The following is a 10,023-nucleotide window of genomic DNA, read 5'->3' as shown; positions in this document are numbered from 1 at the left end:
TATCAAAGTAGTTATATGAAGGGGGTTATTGTAAGTGGTATTGATTTGTCTAATTATTCACTCCTGACTTTTATACATTAACCTGGTATGCTGAAACTCATATACTTTGTGGATTTTGGGGGGATTTTCCACATAGGCAGTCATGTCATCTGTGAACAAAGACAGTTTTATTTGTTTTATTTCTCCCTTTCCAACCTGTACAAGACGCTTTAATTTCCCAAATGACAGGAGTATCTTCATTACTCACAAACCCCTCTTGGAGCATGCCAGAGTTTATGCTAATGAGGTGATGCGGGATGGACAGGCGAGAAAGACCAATCATGTGGTTACAGAGTTGGGGCTTTGAACTTTTGTGGTATCAGTCCACGTGATACCATTACTGCTATCAGTCTTCTCTCCACAGAAAGGAGGTGGGGGGAGGGTGCTGGAGAGTGAGTTCAATTACATGGCCAAAGATCCAATCAATTACACTTAGAGAGTAAAGCCCCAATACAAACTTTAAACACTGAAGCTCAGCAGAGATTCCTGGTTGGTAAACACATCAGTGTGCCAGGAGGGTAACGTGCCCTAATTTCACTAGGAGAGGGGCGCCTGGGTGGTTCAGTCGGTTGGGTGTCTGCCTTCAGCTCAGGTCATGATCCCAGGGTCCTGGGATAGAGCCCCGCGGCTTCCTGCTCAGTGGGGAGTCTGCTTCTCCCTCTCCCTCTGCCTGTAGCTCCCCCTGCTTGTGCTCTCTCTCTCTGTCAAATAAATAAATAAAATCTTTAAAAAATAATAATAATAATGTCAATAGAAGGCATAGCAGCTCTGTGATGGAGATACTCCCAAACCCTGCCCCTATGTGTCCCTTCATTTGGCTGGTCCTGATGTGCATCCTTTATAATAAAACGGTAATTATAAGCGTGTTTTCAGGGCGCCTGGGTGGCTCAGTCTGTTAAGCATCTGCCTTTGGCTCAGGTCCCGGACTGAGCCCTGCGTGAGGCTCCCTGCAGTGGGGAGTTTGCTTCTCCCTCTCCCTCTGCTCCTTCCCCTACTCATGCTCTCTCTCACTCTCTCTCTCTCAAATAAATAAATAAAACCTTAAAAAAAAAAAAGTAGTGTTTTCATGATCCATAAGTCCAGACACTCTAGAAAAAGATTCCACAGAATACTTAGCTACAATATCAGGCAGAAATGACTGGCTTTCCTTTCCCTTTAAGTTCTGTATAATCTGTGGCACATATGCTGGGAGTGACTGGGAAGCCCTGACGCAGTAACTGGGGAACGATCCTCTGAGAAAAAAACTATTTCCCTGGAAGGTCCAAGCATGAATTATCTCAAAGGGAACCCCACTAAGGCTACTTACAAGTACCTTGCCAGAGACTTTTAGGACCTAGATCCCAAACCTCTTTTTTCTTTCTTTCCAATGTTCTTAAAATGATGAACACATGTACAAGAATATTCATAACCTTTCTTATATATAAAGTCAAGTTTTGTTCTTGGTCTTCCCTACCCGTTGTTAGCTACAAAGTAAACTTGATTTGTGTCTACCACTACCTTCTCCTTCACCTCTGTAGGCCTATTTCTATAATGTAAAGTGGCTTAATGAAAATTAAACTGTTTGATAACACAGCCAGGACTGGATCCCAGGTGCCTCTCAGTGCAGTACTCTTTCCCCTAAATCTTTATCAGCGGTGGGATTTGTGGAGAGAGGGATGAAAGAGGCAGCTACTAGAAAACATCTTTTTCCTTTCACTGAAGTTTGCTTATCTTTCCTTAACACTACAGAGGTATAATAACTGCTTATTCATCATATTTAATTATTAATTCTACCACTTACCACTGGCTGTGTAATCCTTTTCAATTTACTTAAACTTTCTGGACCTCAGTTTCCTCAACTATAAACAGGAATAATATTAACACTTCATAAGGTGTCGGGATTGAGATATAGTATATAAAGTGCTGGGCAAGTAGTCTATATAGTAATAGTAATAAACAGCAGCTGAGTTTACTATCATCATCGTCATCATCGTCACCATCGTCATTTAGGTGCCTTGGAAGATAAGCGGGATTATTTAAAACACTAAATTTTAGCCAATGTCATCAATTAAACTCTGCAATTAAACTGTGCTTCCCAGCTCCTGGGGAATGATCCTCTGAGAAAAAAACTATTTCCCTATCCAGATATGTTTTGCTTGCAGTTTCTTACCTTCCTTCAGTCTAACATACTTCATCCAAACTCCCCTATGAAATTTTTATGACTTTTTGCCACGAGAATTGACTGGCTTTAAAATACAAGGAATACCACACACTAGGGGGAAAAAAATGTCATTGGAACTAGCAGAAAATTGCTAGTTGCAGGATTGCTGGCAACTCCCTAACTCCAGGAGTGTACCACAGAGTAGAACACAGTACCACTTTCGTACTCCTTTACGGCCTTCAAATCCAAGGATTATAACATTCCTTACGAATATGTACAAAATGGACACAGTTGTTGATTGTTACTCCCCTTTTGCCCTAATACGGGCTTTTTTGTTTTTTAAGATTTTAATTATTTATTTGTCAGAGAGAGAGAGCACAAGCGCACAAACAGTGGGAGCGGCAGGCAGAGGAAGAGGGAGAAGCAGGCTCCCCACGGAGCAGGGAGCCCGATTCGGGGCTCGATCCCAGGATCCTGGGATCATGACCTGAGCTGAAGGCAGATGCTTAACCGACTGAGCCACCTGGGCGCCCCGAATACAGGCTTTTCAGGTAAGTTTTCAAAGGGTAGGTCTTAGAGCAGCAACAGCTCATAGCCGGTTCATAGCTGACAAGCACGAAAAGCAATGATAGGCCAGCGTGGGCAACTAAGCGAGGTCCTACCCAAAAGGAAGTAGAAGTTCAGTCTGCTTTTCTGGGTGGGAGCTGATAAACTTAGTATATATTTTGCATACTGATCCTACTTCATGAAATCCCGTTCTTCTCTTGGTGTATCCTCCAATCCTTTAGTTAGATAGACTTATCTACTAGAAATGAAATGGGTCCTCTCAAAAAAAGATAAAAGATTTTTGGCAACTCATGTGAACCAGCGACTGAAAATGAATGTGGCTCTTATGGAGGCAATTTTGCAACACTACTCAGAAACGGGTGTGTGCCCATCCTGCAACACTCCCAGTAGGCAATATTTTCATAAAATAATGGCAAAACACCAAAACTAATCAAATAGTCCAGATCAGATCAATAGTCCAGGTGGTGCAGCTGGTTGGAAACAGATCAGATTTAGGGGTACCTCTTATAAAAGACCAAACACTCTAGGAGTACTTTTTACATTTAAAGTTTTATTCACTTAAGTAATCTCTATGCCCAATGTGGGGCTTGAACTCAGGATCCCAAGATCCAGAGTCACATGCTCCTGCTTCTGGGACTGAGCCAGCTGGGCGCCTCTCACTTTTTACATTTAGATTACTAAGTACTCCCTCACTCCCAACTGCTACCACTAAAGACAGAAATACTCAACTGTATTAAATGTTACAAAATGTTATGCCTTAATACAGTTTATATACAAGGGGAAAGGAGTGCATGGAAGGTTTTTGTTAGCTCACGTGAGTTCCTGAAGAGCTTGTTTTGATCTCTGCAGATCCGGCAGGTAGTGAGAAAGCAATCCTTCTGCGAGCTGCTCCACAGCTTTGTCCTCTACAGTCAAGTCCTCTAGTAACCCTTCATCTGGAGAAGCGTCCCTTAAACCTGTCCCCAAGAAAAAATCAAATGTAGGAGTCGTGTAAATGGACATGGGGTAAGAGAGTAGTGGGGAAGGCGGGGGCTGGCTCTGGGGTTCAGAGTACACACGCAGGACACTACGGGCAGCCTTCCTTTGCTTTTTTTAGCTTTACCTTCCGAGCATCCTCTAAAAAACAAGATACGGGCACTCAAAAAATGTTTTTAAGCTACTGGTATAAGGAAAAGTCTGGATTAAAAGAACATTAACACATGCAAAACATATTCTGTATGTTTACGTATTTTCCAGGGCAGAGGATTTACAGTTTTCAATGGATTATTAAGAGTCCGAGGCCTAAAAATGGGAAACAGTCACTGAATGAAAGCAATAAACTCTTCTTTTCATAAGCATGCAGAAATGCAATGCCTAAAAAAATTTTTTTTCAATTGAATGTAATTCAATTGATGTGGGTCAACATTTACTTTGCAAATAGCTTGATATATTATTTCCATGTAAAAGGAAGGTTGTTTTATCATTTGTTAGAAGGAGAAAGATTTCCAAAGGATTTCTCTTGAGACTCAGCACCTTAATTTACCATAGAAAATAGTGTATAATAATTGCATGTAAACCTCGACGTGATGCCAGGAACTATGCTTCATACTTCTCCTTTGAATAACAGTGTAAGCACTGTCAGCCATTCAAAAACATCTAAAATAAATACCCATCTGAACAGGGTTTGATGAATGGTTTATAAGATTTTAGAATCATTGGTTTAGAATGAGAAAAAAAAGTGACATGGTCATATTACTAAAATTGTACTCTAAAAGCATTTTTATATATTAAACTCTGAAACATCTCCATTTAATCATAATCTGGTAATAATCAGTGACATCAGATTAGATCATTATATAAAATATATTTATTATGGCACACTACAGCTCATTTCCAAATACAGTTTTTACCACAGATGTAAATTTTGGCAAGATTGAGAAAAACAACATGTCGTCATACCCAAAGTAAGTTTTCATAGATAAAAAAAAAAATAGTATGATTTTTATTTTGATTCTGAGAAATATATGAACAAACTTTGGAATTCTCTAAGTAGCAAGGCAATATTCAAACAGGTAAGAACTAACTAGAAACTGAAGCAGTCCACAAATGAAATAAAAATCTAACGGGAAAGGGGTACCTGGGTGGTGCAGCTGGTTGGGCACTGGGCTCAGGTCATGGTCTCAAGGTCTTGCGATCAAGCCCCGAGTTGGGCTCTGGTCAGCGCGGAGTCACTTGGGATTCTCTCTCCCCCTCTCCCTCTGCCCTTCCCCACCATGTGCATGCACTCTCTCTCTCAAATAAATAAATAAATCTTTAAAAAATACATGTAATGGGAAAAAGTGGAGTTTTACAGATATTGCCACTGATGTGCCATCAGATGGGAAGTGAATAAAGTGTATCTGAAAATTAATGCCATTGCTTAAGGCTTAATTATAGTAACAGGGCAAACAGCAACTCTCTTTAAGGATATACAGAAAACAATTATTACAGATAAACAACAGAAACACCCAAATAAGGATATGTCAACTTTAAGGAATCACAACTAATACACTTCCCCTACATTATTTAAACATTTTAACTCACAGACCTCCCCTACTCTACCCCAATCTTCTGGTTAATTACGGAAGAGTCCAACTTACATTTCTAAATACATCAAGTTACTAAATTCAAGGTACTTTACTGTGGGAGATTAAAGAAAAAGAAAAAGAAAAAGAAAGGGTCCTTACCCTCCTCATACAAGAAATATTAGCTACACACTTGTATTAATACTAGTACTAGTGTACTAGTTTCCAAGGTTACAAGAATAAACTAAGCAAGTCCCCTTCTCTGAAAGGGCTCAATACAGGGGAATCATAATATATGAGAAGTGCCATTAGAGAAAAAGAAACTGTTATGGGAATTCAGAGGAGAGAAAGATCATGTTTATCAGGGAAGTCTGGGAACAACTTCTAAAGGAAGTGTGGGAACTGGAGCTTAAGCTTGCAGAATGGATAGAAATTTCTTTTTAAGTATTACTCATTGTAAAAACTTGAAATGCAAAAGAGGGAAGTATAAGCTGAAAAGTAAAAATACTCTTTCTTGGGGTACCTAGTCTGGCTCATTTGGTACAGCATGCAACTCTTGATCTTGGGGTTATGATTTTGAGCCCCACATTGGGTGTACAGATTACTTAAAAAACAAAATCTTAGGGGCACCTGGGTGGCTCAGTCAGTTGGGCATCTGCCTTCGGCTCAGGTCACGAACCCAGGATCGAGCCCCGCATCAGGCTCTCTGCTCAGTGGAAAGCCTGCTTCTCTTTCTCCCTCTCCCTCTGCCTGCCACTCCCCCTGCTTGTGTGCTCTCTCTGTGTCAAATAAAGAAATAAAATCTAAAATAAATAAATAAATCTTAAAAAAAAAATACTCTTTCTCACTCCCTTACTCCACTCTGTAGTTTCACACAGAGCCTTCAAAAAAATTGTCTCTGTATACCCATGCATAAACCCTGTTTTTAGGGGCACCTGGGTGGCTCAGCTGGTTGGGCAACTGCCTTTGGCTCCAGTCATGATCCCAGGGTCCTGGGATCCAGCCCCATGTTGGGCTCCGTGCTCAGGGGGGAGCCCGCTTCTCCCTCTCCCTCTGCGGCTCCCCCTGCCTGTGCTCTCCTGCTCTCTCTCTGACAAATAAATACACAAAATCTTTTAAAAAAAAACTATTTTAATCGTAAATGAAATATTATGCATATTGTTCTCTTAAATATACATCTTAGGTATCTTTCCATATGCATATATATGCATCTACTACATTTCTTTCTTTTTTTTTTTAAAGATTTTTTTTTTAATTTATTTATTAGAGAGCGAGCGCAAGAGGGGGTAGGGTTAGAGGGAGAAGCAGACTCCCCACCGAGCAGGGAGCCCGATGTGGGACTCGATCCCGGGACTCCGTGATCATGACCTGAGCCGAAGGCAGTCGCCCAACCAACTGAGCCACCCAGGCGCCCACATCTACTACATTTCTAACAGAAGCAAATTCTACCATATTTTGTTTACCAGTTCTCTGTTATGGACTGAATATTTGTGTCCCCCACCACAAAATTCTTTTGTTTAAGCCCTAACTTCCAACACAAAGGTTATTTGGAGGTGAAGCCTTTGGAAAGTAATTAGGTTTAGATGAGGTCATGAAGGTGGGGCCCCATGATGGGGTTATTATTCTTAAAAGATAAAGAGAATCCAGAACTCTCTCCCTCCACTATGTGAGGACACAATGAGAAGGCAGCTGTCTGCAACATCAGAAGAGGGATCTTACCAGGAACCTGACTGGCCAGCACATAGATCCTGGACTTTGTAGAACTCCAGAACTTCAAGGAATAAAAGTCTGTTGTTTAAGCCACCCAGCCTATGGTACTTTGTTGTAGCTGCCCATGTAGACTAAGATACCTAAGGATAGGTATTCAAGTTATTTTCACTTTTTGCTATTTCAAACAATGTTGCCATGAGTTTCCTCGCTTATCTTTGCATATCCATGTCAATGTTTCCGTAGGATAAATTCTTAGAATGATGGGACAAAGGACAGACATTGCAAAACTGCCTTCCTAAGATAGGGCACCAATTTATACTCCTACCAACAATCTTTGAAGGCCACTATTTCCAAATGGGTAAGAATTCTAAAGGAGTGGAAGGAATTCGATATGGTTTTTAAAAAAAAAGAAGGCAGCAGAAGAAAGGTGGGAATATGGTATTGCTCTGGAAAGAGAAGGTAGTTTGGAGTGTCTAGAACATAGGACATATGCAATAGTGAGCTTATAAAACCATGGGGCCAGCCCATGAGGATCCCTGAGTGTCAAGTTAAGGGGTTTGGCCGTTTGGTTAGTAAATAGTAAGGAGCCATTTTAAGGTTTCCAAGCAAGAAAATGACATGACTGGAGCTTCATCTTGGAGCAGTGATATGACAAGAGTGGGACAGATGCAGTGGAAGAATAAGAGACTGGAGGTGGATAGCCTTACAACTGGCCTTGAAGGTGAAACTACAGAGAGGAGACGGAAATTGCATAGTAGAATCCCCTAGACTAAATAGAGGTAGGAGGCAAGTGAAAGGAAAGTCAAGAGTAACGTCCAAGTTTGAACTGAGAGGGACTTGGCACCATTAACAGAATGAGACATCTACTTTTATTTATGCACAGGCTGTATGCGAGGTTAGAGCAAAACAACCATGTCAAAGTACCCAGCAAGCAGATGGAGAGGCAAGAGGAGAGGGACCCAAGCTGCACATACATACAAGGAAGTCCTATTAATAGAAGCAGCTTATGAAAGTGTAAAGAGGGGGCGATCACTGAGGAAAAGCATGACCAAGAAAGGGCAGAAAGCACTATTTTTAAGTAGCCTCTATATTCCTAGAACCGGAGGTAAAAGAAACACATCTAAAGCCCTGCAGCCTTCCTCATTTGGGGTTCCTCATCTGAACAGAAACTGTTTTGACTATTTTCTCAATTCTCCCAAGGACGGTACATAAATAGTACCATTCAGGATGCCTGGCAAGTCAATTTATTACATTCAACGGATGCCTTAGGGTATTAGGGCTTAAATCTCTCCTGGACCTCAGGTTGAGAAAGCTGCTGGAGAAATGTCAACAAGCAAGACAGCATTTCATGAGTGAGTGGTCATAATACTTGGATACATCAATTCTCTGAATGACAAACCGATCATCTTTCTGACAAATTCATCCTTGACCATTAACGTATAACAGCCAACAGTGTGCTGGAGTCAACACACAAACGCAGAATGACCTCACCATCAACCGCCCCCCCAGACTTCGTTTCCCACTCACGCAGCTCGGCCCCGGGGCCGACGCGATGCCCCACTTCCGCGCTGGAGCCAGAGCCTCGGAGACTAGTAGCTCTCTCCCGCCCAGCAGCCCCGGAGACCCACCCACTCGGGTCCCGGCCGCCCGCCCCGCCCCATTGCACGTACCCGGCGTCGGCTCCCCTGCCCCCCGGCCGTGGGGTGGCCCTGGCAGGACCCCGTCCGGGGACGTCGGCCCAGGAACACTCATGTCCTTCCCGCTGGGAACAGGGAAGGGGCAGTTAGTGCAGACGGTCAGATGCAGTTAAGAGCGGACCCAACGCGTCCAGCGCCCAGCCGGACAGAAGCGGGGGGTCGCACCCGGAAATGACGGAAGCGGAAGACTGTGTGACCGCGGGTCCGCCCCCCTTTTCTTGCCTCCACCTCCACCTGCCGGACAACTACCCGCCGCGATCCTGGGACTCTGCGCTGACGTCGTAGTCGGGTGGAGGGCGCGGCGTCAGTAGAGTCTGCTGTGCCGGGGTCGTGTTTTTGCGACCGGTGGTCGGGGAGTGGGTGGAGAAGAGCGCGCTCCCTGGTGGGTCGCGAATGTGGGAAGAGGTTTAGTGTTGAACGTGATGGTGCAGTCGGGCTTTGTTCACCGGAGCCAGGCACAGCTTTTCAGTTTCTTGTCCGTGTTAAGGAAACACCTTAAGAACAAGGACTGCGTGGTTTTCCTGCGATTTGGACCATTTCTTAAAAATAAGTATTTAGCTCTTTGAGCTTCAGCTTTGCTAATAGGGGATTTGCCAGGATTCCGGTCTCCCTTTGTTGATCGTAGGTGAATGATTTTAAGGCCTGGGTTGCAGTATCAGCTGGACGAATTAAGCCAAATTACCGGAAACTGCCCATGCAGAGATCCTGCGGGATGATGTCATGATTTTAATGAAAAACTCAGAAATGGCCAGAGGCAGCCTCAGGCCACATAAAAAGATCAGCTATTCCCTCCCTGCCTTAGACCCTCTCACCTTGAGTGTAATAATGGCCTTCTGATGTTACACCCCAAAATTGCCCGTTCAGTGTTTTATGGGGCAGCCAAAATTGTTTTCAAAAAAATGTGGATTTATGTCGAGCCTCAGAAACATGCACCTGCTCCCCATTGCCCTTCTCAGTGCATTCACCTCTTTTGGCCTCCTTTCCTCTCAAGATTGGCTCCTTACTACCTGTGGTAAGCAGAATAATGCCCCCCACCAAAGATGTCCACGATCTTAATCCCCAGAACCTGTGAATATGTTAAATTTCACCCACAAAGAGTAGTTAAGGTTGCTAATCATTTGACTCTAAAACAGATTATTCTGGATTACTAAATGGACCAAATGCAATCACAAGGGCCTTCAAAATGAAGAGGGAGGCAGAGGGAGATGTGACTATGAAGAATGATTAAAAACACTTTGAAAATAGAGAACAAGAACAACTGGCCACGTTTGTGGTAACCTCTAGAAGCTGGAAAAGACAAGGAAGTGGATTCACCCCTAGAGCCTCT

The 10,023-nt window shown here is 43.0% G+C and overlaps 1 protein-coding gene across 1 annotated transcript in view; it reads right to left on the bottom strand.

Moving 5' to 3' along the window:
* Window positions 1-8,842, bottom strand: part of BLOC1S6 (biogenesis of lysosomal organelles complex 1 subunit 6) — a 17,918-nt gene extending 9,076 nt beyond the window's left edge. The window contains exons 1-2 of the mRNA XM_021695398.2: window positions 8,670-8,842; window positions 3,561-3,702 (exon numbers count right to left, since the gene is read on the bottom strand). Of these exons, the coding sequence (XP_021551073.1) occupies window positions 3,561-3,702; window positions 8,670-8,751 (224 nt within the window). The 5' untranslated portion in view covers window positions 8,752-8,842. The remainder of the gene's footprint in view (window positions 1-3,560; window positions 3,703-8,669) is intronic.
* Between the last annotated feature and the right edge of the window lie 1,181 nt (window positions 8,843-10,023).

Source organism: Neomonachus schauinslandi, chromosome 9 (assembly GCF_002201575.2).
Source record: "Neomonachus schauinslandi chromosome 9, ASM220157v2, whole genome shotgun sequence".
Classification (NCBI taxonomy): domain Eukaryota; kingdom Metazoa; phylum Chordata; class Mammalia; order Carnivora; family Phocidae; genus Neomonachus; species Neomonachus schauinslandi.
Note: the sequence above shows the minus strand (reverse complement) of the source record. Positions and strands in the feature narration are given on the sequence as shown.